At 41.2% G+C, this 27999-nt stretch overlaps 1 protein-coding gene across 3 annotated transcripts in view; it reads left to right on the plus strand.

Annotated features, from left to right (window-relative positions):
• The window catches only part of LOC123504138, a 264226-nt gene extending 237681 nt beyond the window's left edge, over positions 1-26545 (plus strand). For all 3 annotated transcript variants that reach the window (XM_045254465.1, XM_045254463.1, XM_045254466.1), the window contains 3 exons: positions 231-314; positions 995-1133; positions 22217-26545. In XM_045254465.1, coding sequence (XP_045110400.1) covers positions 231-314; positions 995-1133; positions 22217-22314 — 321 coding nt within the window. In that variant the 3' untranslated portion in view covers positions 22315-26545. The remainder of the gene's footprint in view (positions 1-230; positions 315-994; positions 1134-22216) is intronic.
• Positions 26546-27999: the final 1454 nt, after the last annotated feature.

A 27999-nucleotide genomic window follows, 5' to 3' on the forward strand; every position in this document is an offset into this window, starting at 1 on the left:
AGGTTATGTCAGGATAGATTGAAGGACTAAGAAAAAAAAACATTTTTGAGTGAAATTTCCAATGAGGAATCTTTGTGGGTTGCATTTACAAAAAGACCCTACTTTTTAAACTGATTGAAGACATATCATTATCACTACAGGACTTTATGTGCGATACTAGTTAAAAATCAAGTCATAGGTAATAAAATATGATTTTCATAGAATATTAAGATGATTTATATCTTCTGCAGGCGGTTTCCGAAATGCTGGTGGAGTACTACCCTTGGGTACACAGCGACGGTCTAGAGAGCAGGAGACTGGGTTTGTCCTTCACGGTGAGTATACACTGCCTCAGTCACTGTTCATCCTAACATGCTTTCTTTATACGGGTTTGCTTGTTTGGTTGATTTACTTATGTTTCTTGATTATTTTCTTTAGTCAAGAGATCCATACTGCTAATCAATTACCTATATCTTTCTTTTGAAACAGTGTTCTGCCACTGATACTTTAAACAACCCTAAGACACAAAGTCTACTGTAAGAATACAACATTAAAAAAAAAGTGGACAAACAAAAGTTAAATTCGGTTGCAAGTCTCCTTAGAATTCAACTATCCAAAAGCAATGATATCCGGCTTTGTGTTGGTGCGTGTTGGAGGTTGCGGTGCATTGGTCATGTTGAGCACGGTGATAAACCAGTCATCAGCTGGATGCTAACTTGAGTATTGGCGACAAGGCGCTGCAGAGGTCACGCTTACGTATTCATTTCCACGTAGGGCAGCTGGTGGGGTGGGGGGAATAAGGAAGATAACTTTTGTTCCACTAGCAAATTGATCTTTTCTATTATGTTACTGTAACAAATTACTATATATATGAATTTTCTATATAGCAATACGGACATATACTGAAAAAAACTGGCAGAAAGGTCAAATCTCTCGTCTACAGGTTGTGGAGTGCAGTGAAGGAATATTGTTGTATGTGACACTAGATTTATTCTTCACCGTTTTTCTCTCGCAGGTGGACAAGAGTCACTTCATAATGGGCAATCTCGTACTCAAGTGTAAGGCCACCGTGGCCACCGTCACCAGGGAGGAGGACGCAACTATCTCTGAGGGCGAGCAAGTCATCCTCGAGCAGAGGGAAAAACTGGTGTATGGTAAGTATTTTTACCAACATGTATTTTAGAAGAGGGAGCAGAACACTTGTTTCAATATTTTAAAGCTCGTGGCTTCTCAAGGGATCACACCTCCATTAAAGCTCATCATACAAATACCAAACTTGTCCTTCTTCCTTCATTATTCAGCTAATCCCAGAAGTCACCACAGCAGGTCACTCGTATCCACCTGACTCTCTCATCTGCGTCTTGAGTTATATCCGTCACCGTCGTTGCTCCCTTAAATCATTTATAAACCTTGGTCTTCCTATTTCTGTACTGTCCGTTGCTTTCAACCTCTTCCTAATTTAGTATAGAAAAAGACGTTTACTTGTAAAGACGAAGATGAAAGTGATATGGTAAGCGCTTCTTCCTGCACCTCATGTTTACCTCCTTAGTCTTAGAGATAAGTGTGTCAATGCTTTTAAATACATCTTACGCTTGGCTTATTCTAACAGGCACTTTACCTTATCGGTGGTTATTTCCAGATGATAGTTTGGGAACCAGGAAAAAAAGATAAGACGTTGCAAAAATAATATCTATCACGGCACCTTAGACTTACAATTACGAATGTTTTTCAGTGTTACAAGGAAAGATTATGATCGAAAAATATGAACCGGAGAATTCTGGCACTATTTTATCTACTCGCATTTGAATATTTAAGCGTGTCCAGGGAATAAAAGGTTTTCTGGAGACCTTATACATTTTTATATTCCATATTTTTTTTCATATTTTCCGACGATGATGAAATACATTACGTCTTGAGAAACAGTGCCACTCTATCTTCCTTGCTAAAACTGACACTAGGTATTGAAAGTTTTGCCCGTTTTTGTCATTTTCATCACATAAGATTACATTGTGATAAATTTTCAGCTTTGAATCTATCCCAGCATTAAGACACTCGTAGATGTCATATTGTTGCAAAGAAAGCGAAACAAGACTGAGAGAAAAATGTGAGATAAATATTTTCAACTTCACGCTAAGTATGCATTGCCTCCAAATATACTACAGTATTAAAAAGAGGCTGAAACAAGGGCAAAGTTACGATGTATCTCTGTGTTATAACATCCAATATGTCTCTGGGCGGCCATGCAAAGTACACACAGTCTCATCACTCCAAATGAATGAGCACAACTCTTATCTTTAGGCGCAGGTTTTCGTTGGCCGCTGGAGATGTCATCCAATTAAGCTACACAGGATTAGGCACAGATCTTTTTGGATCGATCAGAGAAGCTGTTAAGTCTGCATCTCTTTGTATATTATCCCTCTCTTTCTGTCTATGTATTGTGATAGCTTTAGTGTTCGTTGCTCTGTCTATCGGTTTGTTTCTTCCTCTCTGTCTCTGTCTCTGTTTCTGTACTTGGCTACCTGTCTAGTTGATGGCTTTCCTTTTTTATTGGCATGTCCGTCTTTTCTACTATTATAACCTAACTTGTCTAACTTTTCCTTTCTATTTCTTTTTTTTCTATATCTGCGTCTCTCTCTCTCTCTCTCTCTCTCTCTCTCTCTCTCTCTCTCTCTCTCTCTCTCTCTCTCTCTCTCTCTCTCTCTCTCTGCATAAAATAGCCACACATTCATTACGGCAGAAAGATGAGTCTGAGATACACAAATCAACTTAGAAAACTATTCCTTTATTCCGCGATTTTCTCCGAAGACTCCCACACTAACGCCAGCTTGACTGAGAAACGAACACAGAGGAAGGGGGAAGTGAGGAGGGGAGGGGAAGGGAGGGGAGGGCAGGAAGGCAACAGCAGCAGCAGAAGCAGTAGGATTCATTAGTATAACAAACACTTATTATTTCTTACAGCGATCCCAAATGTTTCCCTACTCTGAAGAATCCTCTTACTTTACCGGGATAATGGTCCTTCCTTAGGGTAACATGATACCGCCGCCGCCTTTCTGCCTCTCCGCCGCCGCCTTTCTGCCTCTCTACCACCGCCACCAATCAATCCTATCTGCACCCTATCCTACCGTAGCACCAGTTCCTTCTGTTTCTTTTCTCTTCCCGTCTCTTCTCTTGTTATCTTGCTTTCCCTACGTTTCCTTTCTGTTTTCTCCTCTCTCATTCTTTTCTATCTTGTTTTTCCTACGATTCTTTCCCTTTAACTTCCTTTGCATTAACTTTCTTCTTCTTTCCTCTCCTCTCTCCTCTTAACTCTCCTTCCCTTCCTTTGTTTTGATTTACTTGTCTCTCTGTTTGTCTGTGTGTCTGTCTGTCTGTCTATCTGTCTGTCTCTCTTTTGCCATCTTCCTTTCTTCCTTCTTCATCTTTTTGCAATACTCTGTTATCTTGGTGCTTTTTCCTCCTCTCTTGATGCAAAAGTCAGTGGCAGCATCACTCTCCTGTTTCCTGTTTCCCTTCTATTAATTGACTCCCACTTCCCTCCACTTGTTCATTAATTTCCACCCAATGATTTTCCGTTTCCGCTTCCTCGTTTGCAGAGTCGGTCAATCTTCCACTTCCTCCGTCATCCTCTCCGTCTCTGTCTGTCTGTCTGTCTGTCTCTCTCTCTCTCTCTCTCTCTCTCTCTCTCTCTCTCTCTGTGTGTGTGTGTGTGTGTGTGTGTGTGTGTGTGTGTGTGTGTGTGTGTGTGTTACTTTTCATGTACACAACTAACTTTGTACCTCAATTAAGTACATTTAGGTCATACACAGCTTCGGCACTATACTTTTCTTTCTCGTCGCATTGGTTATTTTCGTCATCCAAATAAATCAAACATATCAAACTGTAACTCCGTGTCGCTTCATAGAACTTACATGCAAAAAGTAAAGTGGATTTTCTTCGTTATGTACACCTTATACATCTGTTAATCACCTTCACGATAACTAAGCACACGTAACACATGTGATATACCTTTTTTTTACCCTTCACAAAACATACATAAAAAACTCTCCTTTCAATACACACATGCATATCACATTACATACAACCGGAGTTCTTTCTTTCTCACGACGTAATACACTCTGATTCTTACTCTAATTAGTATCTGCAGCACCACCTCCAGCATCTTCATCTGTAGCCAGCAAAGTGCACATATTTCAATGGACAACACCTTCCTCCCTTTCAGCCTTCGTACCTGCCGTCCATTCTCCCACACACGTGCATCATTACCTGTGTGTTTAGTAATTAATAATAAGGGAGCATGTTATGGCTGCTTCCCTCTCGCGTGGTCTTCCTTTGAACACTCACTCCTTTCATTCCCCTGCTCTTTGTTCCCTCCATTATCTTTTGCACCTCAACCCCAACCTCCTGTTTCTACACCCCTCACTTTTTTGTACTCTTCCAGAATACTCACTTAACTTTCCTAAGAACTCCCACTGCCTTCATAGCATTCTTACTTGCACAGTTTGCCAAAGGAGTCATGCCATGTACTAAGAAATGTTAATAAAAGGTAGTATCTTTTACCCACCTCTGGCTATCGTAACCATGCTGGGAACGTAATAATATAAGAAAATAAGGGAAGTTGTCAGTAACCATCAGGTCTAATGGTGGCAGTTCCCTTATGAGAAATACCTACCTATTTCTAGCTACCATATTCGTTTACTAATTTGGCTCATCTTTTAAGGTTCTCAGCACTAGTGGCCTGATTAGTGAATCTACTCCATTCACATACTATCCTATTTGAGTGACAATTTCTTCTTGTTTTATTTTAAATTGAACGTTTAAAGTTTCAACCCATTATTCTTTGTCCAATCTTTCTTCCAGTGTGCGTCTTTGTGAAGCTTAAACAGTCCATTAGTCCATATCTTAATTTATATTCGGTAAATAAACATAGATGCAAGATTCACTTGACTTGGTGACATCACAACTCGAGGCAACTGTACTTAGTCTTGACAACCAAAGACCCGCCTTCTCCGTCTGCTCTCCTTCAAGTAAATTTCTCTCGCAAATATTCCGCCCACAAGACTTCTCCCACGCATACCTTCTCATATGCTATATCAGGTTAGGTTGTTAGGTGTGAAGAACTTTATGAAGGGATTCTATATATAATGTGAAATTCTTATAAGGAGTTGGGGATAGAAATTATTAGTAAGTTTCCATAAAAAACACACACACACACACACACACACACACACACTCTCTCTCTCTCTCTCTCTCTCTCTCTCTCTCTCTCATAACTATGGTCTATTCTCCTTCCCCTTCCTCTTTTTCTTCGTTCTTTTCTTGATCTTCTTTACGTCCAAGTGTATGATTATCCGTATTTCCGTAAGGTAAGGTTTCTTCATTAGTGTCTCGATGTGATAATAAAAGAATAAGGCAACATTTTCCAGTTTCAGTAGATGTACCTAATGTGAATTGTAAAAGACAGCGGTATGACAAAATTGTACTTTGGGACGGGCATATACAGGTTTTAATGATGACACAGAAGCATTCTTTAACTGATCAACCGTGTGATTTGTTACTGACGTGGAATCTCTACCAAGGAGGTACTATAAGCTCTAGTGAGAGATGATGCAACGACGACAAAAACAGAACAAGAGCGATATGAACGCTGACTCAAAGGAAAAGTAAAACATTACATTATCTTACGCACGAATCTGAATTAAAAGAAGTTTGAGGAGAAATTTTACATTCCTGCTGTGCATTGAAAAGTTAGCGATATTTTTTTCTGAGTTATCTTTCATGCGAATTTCAAGCACTATATCACGACATAAGGATTTCACCTTTAGTTTACGCGATATTGTAGAATTTCAACATGTTTACATTATTATCCATGACAACGATGGATTACACCAATAGACAGTGATGGTAGCGGCACTGTGTGAATATACCATGAATTTCCAAGCAGTATTCGATATGGCAGACAGTTGTGTAAATACATGGCATTCCACATAAGTTTGGCATTGCCGGAGATAACATGTATTAATACCACGCTGTCCTCAATACCGAGTAAAAAAATTTTTCCCAAGCTATAAATAATCAAAGCCTCGTTTTCTAGATAAATATAAATTCATGATAATTATGACACCACCAATTTCTCTATAAAGGTTACATTTTCCCAATTCTTCTTAGTTTTCTTTGCCAAGTTATGAAAATACAAATAAATCTGATTTCTTCCTTAATATTAACTTGATCTTTAATGATCTATTAGTAATCTCAATAACAATTATATGGAGTAGGCAGTAGTCACCTGCCGCCCGGTGGAATACTCCAGGAGAGGTACTTACGGGGATGTAGGCAGTGCTGCAGACTGAGTGATTCCCCGTGTCCTCTCTTCCCGGTTCCCTTTGTGGTCTCATTTATACAATTGAGCAGCTGCAGCCTGCCCTCTAAAGACAACTTCTACTACTTCCTACACTACACTACAACACCTTACACTTTTACACTCTCTTCAAATCAAAATTTAATAATGGCTTCACCACGCCCTGCCTCGGAGTCCCCCTCTGGGGAGGGGACCATAAATGTCCCCAGGTCGGACTGCCCTCTGCTGTCGACCTTGGGTGTCTTGACACTTCATCTAATACTTTCACTATCAATTTCTGCAACATTCGTGGCCTTCGTTCTAATTTTCAATCTGTGGAACACCACCTCTCCTCTACTAAACCTCATCTTCTCTTCCTAACTGAAACACAGTTGTCTGTGACTACTGACAGCAGCCCCTTTTCTGTTCCCTCCTACTTGCTCTATCCTCATTTTCAATCCAAAGCTGGATGTTGCGCATACGTGCGTAACGACACCACTTGCTCTCGTGCCCACAATCTTGAATCTTCAGAATTTTCTACCATCTGGCTAAGACTTCAATGTCACTCTCTAACTAAATTCATCTGTGCTGTATACCTCTCACCTAATTCCTCTGACTATGTAAAATTCTTTGACTATTTGACTTCCAAGGTGGAGCACATCTTATCTCACTTTCCTTTTGCTGAGATCTCCATTTTAGGGATTTCAATGTTCACCACCAGCTTTGGCTTTCATCTTCTTTCACTGACCAACCTGGTGAACAAACCTTCAACTTTGCTATCCTTCATGACCTAGAGCAGCTAGTGAAGTTCCCTACCCGTATTCCTGACCGCCTTGGAGACACGCCCAACATTCTTGATCTTTTCCTAACCTCCAACCCTTCTGCTTACTCTGTTAAACTTTCCTCTCCGTTGGGCTCCTCCGACCACAATCTAATTTCCGTTACCAGTTCTATCACTCCAGTGCAGCCTCAGGACCCGCCTAAGCGGAGGTGCTTCTGGCATTTTAACTCTGCTAAGTGGGAGGAACTAAGGCAGTACTATTCTGATTTCCTTGGGATGATTATTGTTTTCATGTCAGAGATCCTTCTCTTTGTGCCGAGCGCATAACAGAGGTGATTATCTCTGGCATGGAGCTATACATTCCTCATACTTTCTCTAACCCTAAAGCTAAAAAGCCTTGGTTTAACTCTGCTTGTTCTCGTGCTGTCAATGATAGAGAGGCGGCTCACAAACGGTTCCGTAGCCATCCAACTGCTGAAACTCATGCCCTATATATTTCTGCCCGTAATCATGCCAAATCTATTCTCCAACTTACTAAAAACTCTTTCATCAATAGAAAATGTCAAAGTCTTTCCAATTCTAACTCCTCTCGAGATTTCTGGCATCTAGCCAATAATATCTCTAACAACTTTACTTCTTCGTCTTTCCCTCCTTTACTTCATCCAGATGGCTCTACAGCTGTCTCTTCTTTTTCTAAAGCTGAACTCTTCGCTCAAACCTTTGCTACCAACTCAACTTTGGATGATTCTGGGCATATTCCTCCTACTCCTCCACCCTCTGACTACTTCATCCCTAAAATTAAAATTCTTTATAAAGACGTTTTCCTGGCCCTCTCTGGCCTTGATTCTCGGAAGGCTTACGGTCCGGATGGAGTCCCTCCTGTTGTTCTCAAAACTGTGCTTCCGAACTCGCTCACTGCCTGGTCAAACTCTTTCATCTGTGTCTCTCTACTTCTATTTATCCTTCTTGCTGGAAGTTTGCTCACATTCAACCTGTCCCTAAAAAAGGTGACCACTCCAATCCTTCTAACTACCGCCCTATAGCTTTGATTTCCTGCCTTTCTAAAGCCTTTGAGTCTATCCTTAATAGGAAGATAATGAGGCATCTATCAGCTCACAACCTTCTCTCTGATTGCCAGTATGGTTTCCGTAAAGGCAGATCTACTGGTGATCTTCTTACTTTCCTAACTGAATCTTGGTCATCCTCTTTAGGGACTTCGGTGAAACCTTTGCTGTCGGCCTTGACATATCGAAAGCCTTCGATAGAGTCTGGCACAAATCTTTAATTTCTAAACTACCCTCCTACGGATTCTATCCTTCTCTCTGTACCTTCATCTCCAGTTTCCTTTCCGATCGTTCTATTGCTGCTGTAGTAGACGGTCACTGTTCTTCCCTAAAACTATCAACAGTGGTGTTCCACAGGGTTCTGTCCTATCACCCACTCTCTTTCTATTATTCATCAATGATCTCCTAAATCTGACTCAATGCCCTATCCACTCCTATGCTGATGATACCACCCTGCATTATTCAACAGCGTTCAACAGACGCCCAACCCAACAACAATTAAATGACTCAAGGCGAGATGCTATAGGACGCCTAACTTCTGATCTTTCACTTGTTTCTGATTGGGGCAGAGAAAACCTGGTTTTGTTCAATGCCTCAAAAACTCAATTTCTACAACTATCTACTCGACATAACCTTCCAGACAACTATCCTCTCTTCTTCAATAACACTCAACTTCCCTCTCCTCTACATTAAACACACTCGGTCTATCCTTCACTAAAAATCTAAACTGGAAATTTCACATCTCTACTCTTGCTAAATCAGCTTCCAAGAAGTTAGGTGTCCTATGGCGTCTTCGTCCATTTTCTCTCCCTCCCAGCTGCTTGCTCTGTACAAGGGCCTTATCCGCCCGTGTATGGAGTATGGCTCTCATGTCTGGGGGATCCACACACAGCTTTACTAAACAAGGTGGAATCTAAAGCTTTTCGTCTTATCAACTCTTCTCCTCTAACTGACTGTCTTGATTCTTTAAGTCACCGCCGCAATGTTGCATCTTTATCTGTCTTCTACCGCTGTTTTCATGCTGTCTGCTCTTCTGAACTTGCTAACTGCATGCCTTCCCCCTCCTGCGGCCTCGCTGCACAAGACTCTCTACTTCTTCTCATCCCTATTCTGTCCATCTTCCTAATGCAAGAGTTAACCAGTATCTTCACTCCTTCATTCCCTACACTGGTAAACTCTGGAACTCTCTACCTGTGTCTGTATTTCCACCTGCCTATGACTTAAACTCTTTCAAAAGAGGAGTGTCAAGACACCTCTTACGTTAACTGGACCCTCCTTTTAGATTTTTTTGTTTTTTCTCTTTCTACTTTCCTCTTAACAGGGCCTGGCAACCAGCGGGTTTTTTTTTTTTTCCAACACTTTGTTTGCCCTTGGCCAGTGCCCTTGTAATGTAAAAAAAAAAAAAAAAAAAAAAAAAAATTAATCTCATTCTCAATACGTAACCAGAGAAGTTCATTTGTTAAACCTTAAGAAAGGCGGTATTGTTCCTTTATTGTTCTTGCTCATAATGATGACAACGTTGCCGCCATTCACATAAATACTGAAACACTTTGCTGCTGCTGAAAGAAACACACAAAGGAAAACACATGAACAAAGAAGACCTGGAGATATAAAGTATTCTCTCTCACTCTCTCTTTCTCTCTCTCTCTCTCTCTCACACACACACACACACACACACACACACACACACACACACACACACACACACACACACACACACACTTGGCCCCCCTCCTTCTCGCCTCACAACGCCTACAAGACGACCAATATAGTATCATCCAATTCGCCGCAGCTTGCCCGCTCTTCTCTTTTGTGCTATTATTACGTTACCTTGGTGCCGTCCTCGCTACACTCGCGTTTTTGAGGTGGGGCAAAAATTGGATTCCTCTCCGCCTTTTCCTCGGCCTCCTTTTTACCCTCCCTCCCTCCCTCTGTATTCTCTTCCTCTCCTGCTCCTCCTCCCCTCTTAGCACTCTCACAAACTCTATGCGCTTACCTCCATTCCCTCCTTCCCTCCTAAGCCACGATCACTAAGAGTAATGTCTTTCACACGTGTTTAATACATTACTGGAGATAATGTGTATCTATAGACAGACAGACGGACAGACTGACAGACAAGCAAACAGACAGACAGACAGACAGACAGACAGACAGAAGGCAGACAGACAAGCGGACAAACAGACGGACAGACAGACAAGCGGACAAACAGACAGACAGACACAGACACACACACAGACAGACAGACAGACAGGCAGGCAAATGTGTTAAATGTGTGTGTGTGTGTGTGTGTGTGTGTGTGTGTGTGTGTGTGTGTGTGTGTGTGTGTGTGTGTGTGTGTGTGTGTGTGTGTGTGTGTGTGTGTGTGTGTGTGTGTGTGTGTGTGTGTGTGTGTGTGTGTGTGTGTGTGTGTGTGTGTGTGTGTGTGACAGTGGTAGGATTTGAAGTGACGCATGTTTTTTTATACGAAGAACCTCTCTATGTTTTTTTTTATGATAATCCGGATCTCTCTCTCTCTCTCTCTCTCTCTCTCTCTCTCTCTCTCTCTCTCTCTCTCTCTCTCTCTCTCTCTCTCTCTCTCTCTCAGCGTACAGTCCGATGTATAAGTAGCTAAATACCAAGAATGAAGAGCCTAAATTGGATTTCTATGCAGGTGATAATCAGATTTCAAGAGTTTATTATCCACTTTGCCAATATCCATGAGCCTGATGAACGCGTGTCTTCATACTCTGCCTGAAAGTGTCTCCCGGCAGGCTACTCACAATGTATTCGTTCTCGTGTCCTATCACACACAGACGATGGGAATATACACACATACATAGGGAAGAACACGTACATTTATCTATCTGTACGTATAACTGCATATAAGCTAATCTAGATGGATATAATCTACACGTATAAGTATCCAATCTGTTACCCTATAATACACTGAGACAGAAGTATCCACATCTACACACGTAAACACAGGCACACACATCTCTATTTATCCATCTCTCTCTATAACTGTAAATAAACTAATCTAGATGCAAATAGACACGTGCAAAGTACCCTTTCTTTTATTCTATCAAACACAGACGATAGAAATACACAAACATAATACGTAAACACACACACACACACACACACACACACACACACACACACACACACACACACACACATTTATCTATCTATCCATCCATCTCTATTTATAACTACCTATAAACTAATTTAGATGCAAATACACTACACAAATACACCACACTATTATCATTCTCTTGCCTTTTCATACACAGAAGGTCGTAATAAAGACGCATATACTCACAAAAACACCCACTCACACCCACACACACACACACACACACACACACACACACACACACACACACACACACACACACACACACACACATTTTAGCTACATCAAGAACTATACAGAAACTAATTTAAGTAGAAAATCCAAAAGGTAAGAAAAAATAATAATAAAAAAGTAAAGGTAAAAGGTGGAAGAACAGTGAGGAGAGGCGGGTGCAGCAAAAAGGAAGTCACACATAAAGGGTAAGAAGCGAGGACAATGATAAAAGAGCGTGAGAGGGGAATAAATGAGGGAGAGAAGTTGATGGGAATTAATTAACAGAAAGGGTAAAGAGTGTCCAAAACATATAAACGAAAGAGAGAGAGAGAGAGAGAGAGAGAGAGAGAGAGAGAGAGAGAGAGAGAGAGAGAGAGAGAGAGAGAGAGAGAGAGAGAGAGAGAGAGAGAGAGAGAGAGAGAGAGAGAGAGAGAGAGAGAGAGAATACACAATCAAGTAATCTAATAGTGGATAAAGAACATATTGTAACAAAAAGGAACATCATCAACAACAACAACACTTACATAAGCAAATACAGAGCTCTCTCCAACACGGGAAGTCAATTTGGTTATCATATTTTATCCAAGCTATGAGTAAGACGATAACAATTAGGTAAGGTGTTCTGGAGGTGACCGGTGAGTCTTCGAAATGAATGAAAGTCGTGCTTAATTAACTCTTGCATAGATAATGTGGATAGAGTAGGAGTACATTTAGTGGAAAGTCTTAGCCAGTAGGTTCCCAAAAAGCAGCGATGTATTTGTGCTCAGAAGCGAATAACATGTGAATCAGAGATAAGGGAGAGAAAAAAAAAAAAAAAAATGGAGAGAACATTACCGCTGATTATGGGAAAACGGAATGAGCTGAAGGAGGAAAGGAATGGGAAGAGTAACTTATACTTCTATGCTATTAAGACCCTTGTAAGTGTGCTCCACAGGTGAGATCACAGCAGCGATACACTCCAGGGAGAGGGAAAAAGAGGAGGCACAGATTCTAACTTTAATGAATCCGGTTTAGTAAAAGACGAAGTGAGGAAAGTTAAGTCTTCCTTAAAGGATAACGAGAGAATATTGTGTCTGAAGCAAGAGATTAATTTCAAAATCTGACTGAAGGAAAGCGATAGTTGTCTCGTTTATTATATTCAGATATTAAAGAAAGCGAAGAAAACAAACATAGCATTTAGTATAATTGAAAAGAAAAACATACATTACAATTCATCAGGTTTTCTCTCAGCGCAGCGTCAAAAATATGCGCTGTTCAGTAAAGTTTTTCCCTTTCTGGAAATATTTACTTGATGATGAAAGGTCATCGGTGTAATGGTGTTAAAATATGCAAAACTGAACAATCAACATAAATGTGAGTTAGGTTCGAGAATGAATAAAAGAAAAAGGACGGAATTTTAAGTACTGATAAGTATATTAAGGAAGAAAAGATGATGATTCCCTCTCGCAGCACAAACAGACTGACCACAGCAGGACCTTTAGATATCGGCGGAGAGAGAAAACCAGGGAATAAGACACAGAGAGGAGAGAACATTGACTCATCATGCAAAGACAATGGGAATGGAACGTAACACAAGGCCCTGTAAGGAGGTCACTTGCATCAAAGCAACATTCTTTTCTTCGCGCATTTATTACTTACATGAGGAACAACCACCGCTCCCAATAGAACACTGCTCCAGGAAGGCGAGAAAGAATATTCCATCTAGTAAAGAAATTAAGATATATATATATATATAAATTTTCATGAAATAGAAGGAAAGCACGGAGGTACGCTACACAAAAACTGGCAAATGTATACTCATGATACTCTAAAGAACCACATAAACATATAAACTAATAACCAGAAGAAATATTTCTAAAACTTACAATGAAAACGGTAGACTGGCGAGATGTGAAGAACAGCTGTAACTCTCTTAATAAAAGCAGCAAAGTTATGACGCAAACTAACAACAACAGTGACACACAGCCACTTTGAGGTAAGACCATTAAGCAAATCCCGTTTCACTCGATACTGAGAAATCAAGCTGAAACTCACACCCACTATAACGTTCCTGATCTTTATTCATTCCAACTCTTGCAAGGACGACAGAAGGTCATCCAAAGAAAGTGCAGTAATTGATCTGAAATTATGATTACCATTCTCACAAAACTTTACTGATGTGATTTTTCTGGTTTTCTAGGCGAATTTGCCCACTAATATTTTTATGCCAGTGTACTTAATGGCCTATTTTGAAAATAAGAGTCGCGGAAATTTCCATTAAAAGGCACTTAGATTCGTCCTCTTGATCGAGTGAGGAATATTATTTGCATATCTAGCATTTGAGATCTACACTCAGCACTGCACATGATAAATGGTTGAAGTAGAGGGACATGATAGTGGTATTTTTTTCACATTATTTTACATTTTTCTTTCCTCGGCATTCTATATTTCTAGGGACCTAAATTGCATATCAAATAATGAAGTAAAAGTAACTATTTTGGTCGATCAAAAAAACAACTTTGGGAACGATTGTAATAATAAGAAGCCAATACTTTAGAAACTTCCAAAGAAAATAACACCAATATTCGGAAGAAAAAAACCTAATACAGCTAATAAGACATCGTTGTGGAACAGATGAACCAACACTTAGCAGACCAATACTTCCTGAACCGCCTCACAATTACCTCGTCGTCGTTTCCTTAAAGTTCTTCCACTCCTTTATAATTTCTATTCATATTAATTTCATGTAACGTAGTGCATCTTTTATAACTGTTAATAATCAAGCAATTGGCGACTTAATAAAGCAGACAAGGAGAGTTGCGACGCATCAAGGATAAAATTACACAGAAGGACGAAGGGTGAGGGAGAGAAATAGAAGAAATAGAGACGCAGCAGGTTTAGTATGTCATGTATGTTTGGTTTAGAGGTTTTATAAGCCATACATTGCACAATACTTGCCATGACCAACGACTGCATACACGTCAAGGCAGAAGTAGTTTTGATTACGAAGAGATAACATTCAATGAGTGACTTGTCTAAAAAAAATGTCGTCTCTCTCTCTCTCTCTCTCTCTCTCTCTCTCTCTCTCTGTGTGTGTGTGTGTGTGTGTGTGTGTGTGTGTGTGTGTGTGTGTGTGTGTGTGTGTGTGTGTGTGTGTGTGTGTGTGTGTGTGTGTGTGTGTGTGTCATAGAAAGTGCAGGTATTGATTTCTTTTTTTCTTCATTTTAACAACGCGTGGCCAGAAAATCACACGCTTTCCATCAACCTTGCCTTCCACCACGGCCCATCGACGAACTCCAATAGGCGTCACTCGAAATATCCTGCCTGTGACGCCACGAGCCTCCAGAAATATACTGAACTGACCGTCCAACCCTCGTAATAATGAATGATCTAATGACGGTATAGCACAAGAATATTCACTGTCTCACTCCCACACACACTTGCATACACACACACACACACACACACACACATACACACATACAGATAGATAGATAGATAGATAGATAGATAGGTTTATTGACCACAATTTAACATAAATTAAAATCAAATCATTTAGCCCATTCTAATACAAAAATTAAATATGACAAAATATGTGTAAATAAACTGTAGTCCATTACAAATAAACGAGGTTAAACGGACACAACTAAGATTTGTTTCGGAATATCTAGAACCAAAATGTTAAAATACTTAAAAATAGAATATATACATTCCAAAACATTGATTAAAATAAAGAAACTCATGTGAACACCCACGTGCACGCGCGCACACACAAACACCAACACAAACACACACACACACACACACACACACACACACACACACACACAGTAGTGTAGTGGTTAGCACGCTCGACTCACAATCGAGAGGCCCGGGTTCGAGTCCCGGGAAGCGGCGAGGCAAATGGGGTAAGCCTCTTAATGTTTAGCCCCTGTTCACCTAGCAGCAAGTAGGTACGGAATGTAACTCGAGTGGTTGTAGCCTCGCTTTCCCGGTGTGTGGCGTGTGTTGTGGTCTCAGTCCTACCCGAAGATCGGTCTATGAGCTCTGAGTTCGCTCCGTAATGGGGAAGACTGGCTGGGTTACCAGAAGGCGACCGCGGTGTTGAATTAACACACACACACACACACACACACACACACACACACACACACACACACACACACACACAGACTTTTCACACCAGTTAACATTTGCTTTCACATAGAAAATAAAACGTTCTTAGAAGAACAAATTTCTACTTCGTAACTCCACTAGCACGGATATGAATCTGGAATTAATTGGGCTTAAGCCTGGCGATAAATACGAGAATACCACCACCACCACCACCACCACCACCACCACTACTACTACTACTACTCGGCTGCGGTGAGAGCTGGAAATAGAAGCGGAAGAGAAAGTGTTAAAAAAAAGGAGAGGGGGTGGCGGTGAAGGGAAAAATCACGCTACAATCTGCCGCCAAGAAGTAGCTCTCCCGCTCCTCCCGCTGAGAGGCGACTCAGCCCTGAGAACGTTTCTCGATTTGCCCTCCTCCCGGCAACTGTCTCCTGGAATAGCTGCTAAAGGAGATGTGGTGGCCGACCTCAGCAGGACGCGCATTACACTTGCCCGCCCGCGCCCGTGTGTTGGCGTCACCCGCTTATCCTTGCCAGGCAGACAGGCCTCCATGCACACCCGGGCAGACATGGATATACACACACAAACATACAGACATAGGAATATAGACATATCCATTCACGTGCACACATGCATAGATTTCAGCAGCATACAATTGGTCGTGTTCTTAATAGAAGTAATTTGTTATAGAGAAATAATAATGTATATAATCACTAATATATATAAAAGGTAGGCAAGAAAGCAGAAATCGAACAAGTCGCGATAATGAATAACTGATGTGATAAATACAACAAGTTACACACTGAAGGATTGATAGTCTTAAAAAGTAGGGTATCTATTATTTGCAGTATGTATTTTTTCGTTTACTTTTAGTTTTACTACAAAGGGTCGAATCCTGTCCACTGTCCGAGTGTAGGTTGGGCTTCCTTACTCGGGGCAACGGTTTCCTAGCGGGTGGGCTTTGAGATAGGAGGTACCCCCAAAAAAGTACCTCCTTTAGCCCATAAATTCCCGTGAAAAGCCCACATGGTATAAATAAAATAAAAAAAAGGACGTATGTTCTGAGATTTAGTGGATTTTAATCAAGGGCGTGTGTGTGTGTGTGTGTGTGTGTGTGTGTGTGTGTGTGTGTGTGTGTGTGTGTGTGTGTGTGTGTGTGTGTGTAATTCATCTCGGTCGTCTGCTGGTCACCCAACCAGTCTTCCCCATCATAGACCGATCTTCGGGTAGGACTGAGACCACAACACACTCCACACACCGGGAAAGCGAAGCCACAACCCCTCGTGTTACATCCTGTACCTATTTACTGCTAGGTGAACAGGGGCCACACATTAAGAGGCTTGCCCATTTGCCTCGCCGCCCCGGGACTCGAACCCAGCCCTCTCCATTGTGAGTCGAGCGTGCTAACCACTACACTACGCGGTGTGTGTGTGTGTGTGTGTGTGTGTGTGTGTGTGTGTGTGTGTGTGTGTGTGTGTGTGTGTGTGTGTGTGTGTGTGTGTGTGTGTGTGTGTGTGTGTGTGTGTGTGTTTAGAAGATCACGTGCTGGATTCATGACGGTCAGCTCCCACTAATAAACAGCTTAGGCCTCATACAATCCACTCTATCCCACACACCACCACCAAACACCCACACACCAGCTGAAGTAACAACAACGACTCGTGTTTGTCCCATAGAAGTAAACTCTAAGACAAACGCTCAACACTTAATTAGATGAGCCAGCGTCCTCTCTCTCACCACGGGTCAGGAAGGGACGCTGCCTTGTCCAGAAGATCTCCTTTAGTCCATTATGTCTGATAAGAGCTCACCGCCTCACACCTGCCAGATTCTGCCACTCGCCACACCCACCACCACTACCACTACCATCCTTCCTGCCTAGCAACTCCCGGCCACCACAATGCCATCCACAACCCTTCCACATCTCGCTGTCTAGAGCATCTCGACTCACCACAGTCATCCTAGCACTGTACGAAGAAGGTTACCCGGAAAATTATATATGATTCCCAATTACATCGTCAACGCCACAGATATGCCAGGAAAACTTCTAACACCTCGTAATTCGTGTTTACTTTACGTGGATTTCCTCCTAATGAAGTGCCGCTGAGTGTCCCTGCAAGAGTAATTACCGAGGTGATGAAGTACAGGGTTCATTTTCATAGACTGCATGTGTATAACAGTTCTTGATAGCGACACCACTTGAGTTCTCCTGAAGGGTGTCCAAGGGGTTTATTCGTAAATTACGCATGTTTACTGACGTTGATACTTTTTTTGTGTAATTATTTAGAGTTATTTCTGTGTAAAGAGCAGTAAATTTCGTTCATACCTATAGGAAAGCAAGTCCTTGGATTAGTGAACAAGTGTGAAGATAGGGAAATTTTGTTTTTCTTCCTACACTTGTATATTTTCTTTGTCTCTCTCTCTCTCTCTCTCTCTCTCTCTCTCTCTCTCTCTCTCTCTCTCTCTCTCTCTCTCTCTCTCTCTCTCTCATACACCAATGAACGTGTGCTAGCGTATGATTATTGGCAAACCTTAAACTAAAAGACAACAACAAGAACAACAGTAACAACAATAATAATAATAATAATAATAATAATAATAATAATAATAATAGTAAGGAGAACAACATTAATAACAGTAACAATATTAATACATTACCCATGAAATCATACACATAAAAAACTGAATAAATGAAACCTAACTAACCATTAATTGAGAAATACATCTGTGTGTGTGTGTGTGTGTGTGTGTGTGTGTGTGTGTGTGTGTGTGTGTGTGTGTGTGTGTGTGTGTGTGTGTGTGTGTGTGTGTGTGTGTGTGTGTGTGTGTGTGTGTGTGTGTGTGTGTGTGTGTGTGTGTGTGTGTGTGTGTGTAGGTCACATGTAACCCATCTCGCACCGTGAAGCAACAAAAATATATGAAAAAGAGGAATCGCTTGTGGTTGATTGATTGATTAATTAACTGCCTGACACAACAAAAAAGCAAAGGTCAGGGCGTCAGGTGTCTGTCTGTTTGTCTTAACCTTTGTCTTGCGTGCAATAGAAGTCAGCAGGAAGACGAGGTGGGGAACGAGGGAGACGAGATAGGCTAAAGAGAGGTCAGGTGGTAGAAAGTGAAGGCGTGGGTGAGAACTTACTTACTCTCAGGACGCCAATGTCTGTTTGTCTTGCGTGGTATACAGATGAGCAGGAAGACGAGGTGGGAAGCGTGGGAGATTGAGATGGCTGTTTCGGTGAGGTCAGAGAAGGTAGGGAAGGAAATGAAGGTGGGATTGAGAAGTAACTCATACTCAAACTACTTGATATAATGATGAGAGGTGTTGGATGGTGACAGGGTAAAAGCTGACTCGAAAAAGGTTACAGATTATTCAACTTACTTTCTTTTATCGTGAAGAAAGGGCAAGGGACGAAGCGATATTAGCAATGGGTTAAATAATAAAAAAAGTCTTGCTAGCTTCCATTTGATACAAGGTGATTCATTAGTTTGTGAGGTGATAAGCTGTGACGTGGCACTTGAGGTTTTCTTACGTAAGAGGAAAAAGCTGGCCACTGGCAAAAAAAAAAAAAATAAATAAATAAATAAATAAATAAATAAATAAATAAAAATCAAACAAAATAAATAAAAAAAAGCCCCACTTAGTTGCTAGTTCCCTTGCAGGTACGAGAGTTAGCCAAACGAAAGGAAGAAATATCTTGAAACCTCCCTCTTAAACAAAGTCAAGTCATAGGAAGTTGCAAATACAGAGGAAGGCAGGGAGTTCCGGCGGTTGTCATCAATGGCTTATTTTATCAGTGGTAGTGGCAATATCATTTTCATTGTCATACTCATTGTCATCATCATCATCATCATTATCACTCTTATTATCATCATTACCATCTTCTCCTCATCGTCATCATAAATATAACAGCATCATTACCCCTATCGTCATCATTTTAATCATCATCGTAACAATAATCGCCAGTATCATAAAAAATATTGTATGACGATTCATTGACATATGTAGACAAATTAACTGGTGCATCTTCGAGCCCTGATGAAGGCTGCATCTAAGGGGAGAGGCCGTGCAGGAGGTGGGCGCCAGTGTGTCCTTTGATCACGGGGTTCTGCTGTACAGCCTGTGGTCGGTGGCTGTCTTAATGATACTGCGGCTGATTGGTGTGTGTGTGTGTGTGTGTGTGTGTGTGTGTGTGTGTGTGTGTGTGTGTGTGTGTGTGTGTGTGTGTGTGTGTGTGTGTGTGTGTGTGTGTGTGTGTGTGTGTGTGTGTGTGTGTGTGTGTGTGTGTGTGTGTGCAAGTGAGAGAGAAGGAGCACGTGGGATGGATTACGGAACAAATACTCATGATGGAGAAGACTTCAGAATGTTCTAAGTCTTTCTTTATATATAGAGAGATGGACTCCTAAAATGCTGTGTAAAAACGTTAGAATAAGGAATTTTGCCAACCATCTCATACCAGATATTTCTTAAGTGACAGCTGCCTAACAGGGCGCCGTCCAGGCAGGCAAAAATAGCACCTGTGTGCATTTTTTTCCTTTTATTTGGGTTCTCTCTCTCTCTCTCTCTCTCTCTCTCTCTCTATATATATATATATATATATATATATATATATATATATATATATATATATATATATATATATATATATATATATATATATATATATATATATATATATATATATATATATATATATATATATATATATATATATATATATAGATAGTGGAGGTGAGAAGAAAGGAGAAGCAAAGCAAGCGTAGATAGTTAGAAAGAACGAAGGGAAGTATGAAGCTAAGAAGGTAAAATGAGAGGAAGCCATGAGAAGGGAGGGCCGGGCAGGGGCTTTGGGGCTCCCAAGGCGAGGATAAGCCAGCAAATTCGCCCTTCACACGAACCCCATCAGGTAAAAAGGAGGAGGGCGAGGAGGATTGAGTTCTCTATCACTTATTGGATGGACAGGAAGGTGGCTCCACCAATCTCCCTTACTCCTCCTGTTCTTCCTATCCCCTATCCGAATCGCTTACTTACAGCTCTATTTACCTCAATCCTGCTCCCTCTAGCGTCGATCTGCATCGCTTCACTCGCACAGCCTTTCTCCAGCCACCCTTCTCTACGCCCTACTCCTACTCCTTTCCTTGCCTCGCACTGATATCCTCTTGCTCCTGCTTACTCATGATTTTCACTCCTGTCTTCACTCTTCTCTTGTGACTATTCAACCACTTGTCTGAACCATTAACAAAATAAATAAGAAATGAATAAATAAGCACAAAATTTAAGCGTGGTAAAATGACAATTCTTTTTCTTTTTTTCTAATCTTTATGAGAAAAATCTGATCGGCGCATCTTTCTATCGTATCTACTTACGGTTCTAATACTGGAAAACCTGGACAAACAGCTCTCTCTCTCTCTCTCTCTCTCTCTCTCTCTCTCTCTCTCTCTCTCTTTGTGGTGTGTGTGTGTGTGTGTGTAATTCACTGTTTGATCTGCTGCAGTCTCTGACGAGACAGCCAGACGTTACCCTACGGAACGAGCTCAGAGCTCATTATTTCCGATCTTCGGATAGGCCTGAGACCAGGCACACACCACACACCGGGACAACAAGGTCACAACTCCTCGATTTACATCCCGTACCTACTCACTGCTAGGTGAACAGGGTGTGAAAGGAGACACACCCAAATATCTCCACCCGGGGAATCGTGTGTGTGTGTGTGTGTGTGTGTGTGTGTGTGTGTGTGTGTGTGTGTGTGTGTGTGTGTGTGTGTGTGTGTGTGTGTGTGTGTGTGTGTGTGTGTGTGTGTGTGTGTGTGTGTGTGTTACTGCAAGTACGCATATTATTCCAACAGAAACCTCTATTGAGTGACCTTCGTACATTTTTATCCACTGTCGACCGCCTGATTCAATAATGTCCTTTAACTTTCATTAATCATGCTTGCTTAGTTCAATTTTCGATCTCCTGTTTGCCATTTTGCCTACTGAAGAGTTATCTATGGTCATCTGTCACGTAAAATCCTCATCACTAAAGATTTGAAATATATAATCATTGTTTTCTTTGTCGTTTCCTTGCCTAAGAGTAACATATCATTATTGAGGAGCCCCGAAGTCTCCTATCCACATTCCTGTGCAAGACTAATATACAAGAACACCTATTCCATTACTGAGAGTGAGAATATCGTGAGGTCAGTGTTGCGAGGCGGTTGATCACACGATGGCACATTGATATACACACGGCTGGCGAAAAGATCATGTACAAATGATGATAAAGAAAACTCACCTTAATCCTTCTTAATGTCAGGCATGTCACAAATGTCTTCTTGCCAGCGATCGTGTCTGTCCTGAAAAGAACAACAAAATGATTAAATTGCGAGGGATCGAAATGTTTTCCAGACAGACCATGAAAAACTGGTAATTTTCTAACCAAAACATTCAATGCCCAACAAAATATAAATGAAATAAGTGAATAAGAAAAAAAAAATGACACAAATAAATATAGTAAATATGCACTATGAGAAGCCTTTGCCTTTATCATTCTACTTCTTTTATATTACGTTAGAAGGTGTAACAAAAAAAAAAAAATCGCAAGAATGTTGCCGTTTGTTCTTCATTTATCTTCCTTAGTAACGCCAGCCTTTTCTCTCTTCCAGTCCGCAGCAGCGCCAGCACAGCGTTGCCAGTCTCCCTCGGGTTGCTGCTCAACCTGGCGGCGATGGCGGTGGTGGCTGGAGGTCGGCCGGTCACGTGACTCCTCAGAGTGGTCCTCCTGGAGCCTCGCACGTGCAGGCGTCGCCACTCGTTAAGGAACGCCACTAGCTCTAGGTGTTAAGCGGCCCCGTGTTAATGCAGTGCTACATGAGTCCCCGTTAGTATTTCCCTCACTGTGTCGATCTGGCCACCCTGTTAAGCATTAAGAGATATATAGCAGAAGCATGTATATAAGACTGTGTAGAAAATAAAACCGTATTTCATGAACTTTGTAGCTCTACGGACAGTTGGCAAGAGCCTCGACAAGTACCCAGCAGGTCCCGCCATCCCCGCCCTCTTCCCTGCGGTGTGGGCGGGATGCTGGTGGTGGCACTGAGGTGTTAGTTGGCATGCCTGGACTTTCTCGTGTGTGTGTGTGTGTGTGTGTGTGTGTGTGTGTGTGTGTGTGTGTGTGTGTGTGTGTGTGTGTGTGTGTGTGTGTGTGTGTGTGTGTGTGTGTGTGTGTGAGTGAGAGCGATGCAAAGTTAAGTGTCCTGTGATAAAGTGTCTATATGAATTATCTCTCCAAGCTTCTGTCAGTCTGCTCGTCTTGCCCTTGTTACAGTCTTCGCCAGAGGTAGTGTACCAATGTCCGACCCAACATGACCGTTGACACACAACTGACTTGCTCTCCTTGCTTTCTTCACTCCATGACTTCACTTCTCAAATACAAGACGAATGATTTATATGAAGTTACACGCCTAAGACTAAATTATTCTTCTTAGACCAGAATTCAGAACATTAGAATACGTTATCTGATAATCTCTAGATGGATCACGTTATGTAAAGATGTAACAGATATTGGGTTGGCGTTTGCTATGACATGGGCAATATTTCAAGGATGACACACCCTAATTCAATTCACGTTAGGACGATTACGATCAGAAAAATTGCTTTATGAAGACAGAACACAAGAACGTCAAATTTAATTATAAGTCATTTCAATATATTGACCCTAAGGCATGAAATTTATCACGAACAACTGAATTTCTAGTGACAAATGTATAATGACTTAATATTCAAGCCATTCATTCATCAGCTCTGAAAATTCTGAAAGGCAACGTGCGCTGAGATGAGATTTTGGAGTGTTCCCAATAGTCCGTACTGGCGCGGAAAGATAACACATATATTAATCACACCACCGTAACATTTTAAAGTCTGAGTCACTATTCACTACTGCATTTGACTGAATGTCCATAAAATGTATATATTTCCCAAGTATACTGTATTTCATAAACTAAGAGAGATGACTGTCCTAAAAAAAGAAAGTCTGAAATATACGCAGATCTTGACGTGGGTGTGTCCTCGCAACATTGCCTCCCTTAATCACTAGAAAAAAAAGGAAAAGAAAATGAATAACGAGTACACATCTGAATCCCTCGGTACACACACGTCATTCAGTGTTGAACAAGGAGACCACGTGTTGTAATTTACCCGCGGTCGCTGTTGATTCATTGTGTGTCTGGCGGGGAAAATATAAACCCTTTCGCCTGAGATTTAAGAAGTACAGACACGGAGCGGGGAGCAAAGCATCGCGGGGAGTTTGACGTACTGCAGCCAAGCACGAACACTGATGTGCATGGCGGTGATGCCGTACACGAGTGCTCACGTGCATGGAGACCGCTTCACGAACATACACTCAGACAATACAGTGATGCGATGACCAGCATTACCGTACATACATACTCGTACACGAAAAGATGGATAGCGTACACGAACTCTCGTATACAAAGCAATACCACGTGTACATACATTTACGCACAGAGCAATAACGCGCACACACACACACACACACGCACACACACACACACACACACACACACACACACACGTACATACACATACCATACATGACAGCTGCCTTGTCCAATACCTATCGACTCGTGTCATGTTTTCCCATCAGAACAAGCAGCGATTCCCTTCACGCAGTATTACTACATCGTTCTTGCTACACCGCGTCAACCGCCGATTCAATTGCTGCTCCTGAATCTCCAACAAAAAAATAACCCAATTGATGAGAAAGCCAGTATAAAAAGGAGGAAAGTAAGAAGAGCACAATATAGCAAGGGGAATTGGCCACTTGTTAGGATGGGTGAGCTGGACGCGTCTTGTTACACTTGGATCTAATTATCTTAACAGTGCAGGGCGAGGGCAAGGTGTCGAGCGTTCATTACTTTATCCTGCAGACCATGTGAGTGGAGGCAAGGCGGTCGTGGTGTTCGTGGTGGTTAGGTAACGTGTATTCTCGCTTCATGCTTCAGAACGTGCAGGTGGTGGCGTCAGTTAGAAGAAAGGTAGTCTGTAATATTCCAGCCTTCCATATATAAATACATATACATACAAACATATATAATAAAAGTACTAATACATATTTATATCATATAGTAAAGGAGTTCTAGTTATATCATCATTATGAATGGTTATTGAAATGCCTTTAGTTGTACGTTCGACATAAAGGTCAAGGAGAATCAAGATGGAATGGTCTACTGAATAAATTAGTTAAAAAGGTTGCCATATGTTGACGCAATGACACACGCATGTTATAGTTATCATCATTACGACCGGTTACTGATACGTCGTTAGCTGTGCAGCATCAAAGCAAGACTGAATAACTTTTTGGTAAGTCAGGAAATGTTTCAAGGTATCAATGGAAGGTACGGAGGGCCGATGTGCGAGGGTGTGGCCGAACACTTGTAGGGGAGAACAGATCTGGTGTTTTCCTCTCTTTCCTGACTCGTCCCTCTGTGAAGGTACGTGGGGTTCAAGGGGCTGGACTACTACAACAACCAGTCTCTTACAACATAGCGACTCAACCCAGCGTTTGTATGTATTAATCTGGTTATGGATCACAGGAGAGCTTACACTATATTCGCGTAACATCACGTATACAGTCAATGCTTAGAATCCATTCACAGGCTACTATAAATAAGATTCTAGTATTCGTATGCAGAGTGTGTGCTTGTGCTGTGTACATATTGATATCTATTGTCTTTGTTATGTGTACAGTGTTTACATACATGTAAGTGTTTGTCATGTACACGTGTGAGCTTTTGAGACTGTGCCTATGATGACGATGATGATGGTTATAATGGTGAATGGGAACGGGAAGGTTATGGTGATAGTGATCGTGATGGTGATGGTGAAAGGGGAGGGGAGGCCAAGGATTAATTAAAGAATATGTAAGAAATACTTTCATGATTTAAAGATAATGTATTGTAGAGAGAGAGAGAGAGAGAGAGAGAGAGAGAGAGAGAGAGAGAGAGAGAGAGAGAGAGAGAGAGAGAGAGAGAGAGAGAGAGAGAGAGAGAGAGAGAGAGAGAGAGAGAGAGAGAGAGAATCTCCCAACACATGACATACATTAGCAGACACGGGTCAGCCTTCATTTCAAGAGGTTACTTTTCACCTTCGCTCAGCACAACACTGCTACTTTCACATGTACGAGCGTTGGTGAGTACGTACAAAAAAAAAAATCTCCGACATTTACATCCGCAGATATATTATGCACTGAAACCCACCTGTGTATAATTTACTCGTTATTCAAAATGCAGCTATGCAGATGTGTCTATTATTTACTTCTCCACTTGTTATAATTCAGTCTAGTTTCGACACACTGGGTGGCGACTCTCCCTTTCCCTGCGTGACGGCTACAGCGGTGGCAGCGGTTGCAATAAGAATGCGGAACAGACAAATGAGTGTCCTCCACTCTGCACAAGTGTTAAGCAGCCTGTATAAGTTCCTGAACATAACAAATAAACATTGAGAGAGTGTGAGAGAGAGAAAGGAAATGTTTACATGTTAGCGTTTTACAAATTTATCGGAAAAAAAAAGATTTACTCTAAACATATATTACCTCGCTTGAATGTTGTTCCATTTGGTAACGAGTATGAGAATAGCATTTCATATGAAGTTTAAAGGTATATTATATTCCGAGGCATTCGATATTATTATGTTGTAGAGTATTTTGATAAATAAAAAAAAGGAATTGTTCTTTTTTCAAGGAGATCCATACAATGCCATGAGTCCCTGCTTGTCTAATTAACACGAGGCCCTCCCGGGGACACCTAAGCCAGCCCCTCCCCGCCCTGTGTTACCTGATGTCGCCGCCAGCCCGCCTCCCTCCCGGCCCGCCGCTCCCCGCCCACCGACGGGTTCGTGCCGGCGGACAGGTGGGCTGGGGCTCTCTCTCTGTGTAACATTATTGCAACTAATAAAGCTTATTGTATATTAAGTAAGTGCTTTTCTTCACTCATTCCTCTCTCATTTGCAGCACTAAGAGGAAAGTAAGCTGTTTGTGGGAGTCCTGGACATGGTAATGATCTCATTTCTGAAAATTATTGCATCTTGTAGAGCTGAGAGAGAGAGAGAGAGAGAGAGAGAGAGAGAGAGAGAGAGAGAGAGAGAGAGAGAGAGAGAGAGAGAGAGAGAGAGAGAGAGAGAGAGAGAGAGAGAGAGAGAGAGAGAGAGAGAGAGAGAGAGAGAGAGAGAGAGAGAGAGAGAGAGAGAGAGAGAGAGAGAGAGAGAGAGAGAGAGAGAGAGAGAGAGAGAGAGAGAGAGAATATCGTGTTAGTGAAAACTGTTACAAAAAGATGAAAAAAAAAAAAATATAATTAATAAATGCAATAACTCAAGCTTTTATCATAATTTGAAATGTTAAAGCTGAATCTCTAAATTCTTAAAAAAAAAGGAAAAAGAGAAAATTTTGATGTTGGAAATGTTAAAACAACACAGGAATGTAAAAGTATAATTTCTTTTCGTAATTCATGGGTTTCTATAAATTATATCTAAGTGAATATAAAAGTCAGTGGCTGACCCAAAATCCGGCATAAAAAGGGAGGATGGCTGGAGGAAATAAGGGAAAAGGGGAAGAATGAAGAAAAGAGAGACGAAGGATTGAAAGATGGAGGAGGGAGAAGACCATGGGCTGGTTTTATAGTTTAGTAACTCCCCGGAGGCTAATATTCTCCCTCCTCCCCCACACACCCTTCCCTTTGCCTCCCCTCGACCACCGCCACTTCACTTACGACCGACCTACTAGCGTGTAACATTTTGGTGGTAATTACACTCATCAATTTTTCAAGTTCTACATAAAAATCAGTCATGTGACAGTAAAGAGGTTTTGAATCAAAGGTTTGGCCATTAACAATGTAAAAAAATGATAATATATATATATATATATATATATATATATATATATATATATATATATATATATATATATATATATATATATATATATATATATATATATATATATATATATATATATATATATATATATATATATATATATATATATATATATATATATATATATATATGGGGCCGCCGTGGTGCAGTGGGACCGCGCGCGCTTTGCGAGCCCCAGGGTTCTCAAGCGCACGGGTTCGAATCCTGGCCACGGTCCGAGGTTAGGAAGGGCATCCACTCGGGGTAACGGTTCCCAAATGCCAAAACCGAAGTCCTCCTGACTCCTCTGTCAGGAGGCACCGTCCTAGCCCTAATATAATAGGGGAACCGGACGTAAAAAAAAAAAAAAAAAAAAAAAAAAAAAAAAAATATATATATATATATATATATAAAAAATAGAACAATAACACGAACATAATGAAAACAACAATTTTTGGCTCCTCCTAAAATGAGAAAAAAATACTTCTTAAAGGAGGAGGTTTTTCCACATGAAACTCTC

This window comes from Portunus trituberculatus, chromosome 15 (assembly GCF_017591435.1).
Source record: "Portunus trituberculatus isolate SZX2019 chromosome 15, ASM1759143v1, whole genome shotgun sequence".
Classification (NCBI taxonomy): Eukaryota; Metazoa; Arthropoda; class Malacostraca; order Decapoda; family Portunidae; genus Portunus; species Portunus trituberculatus.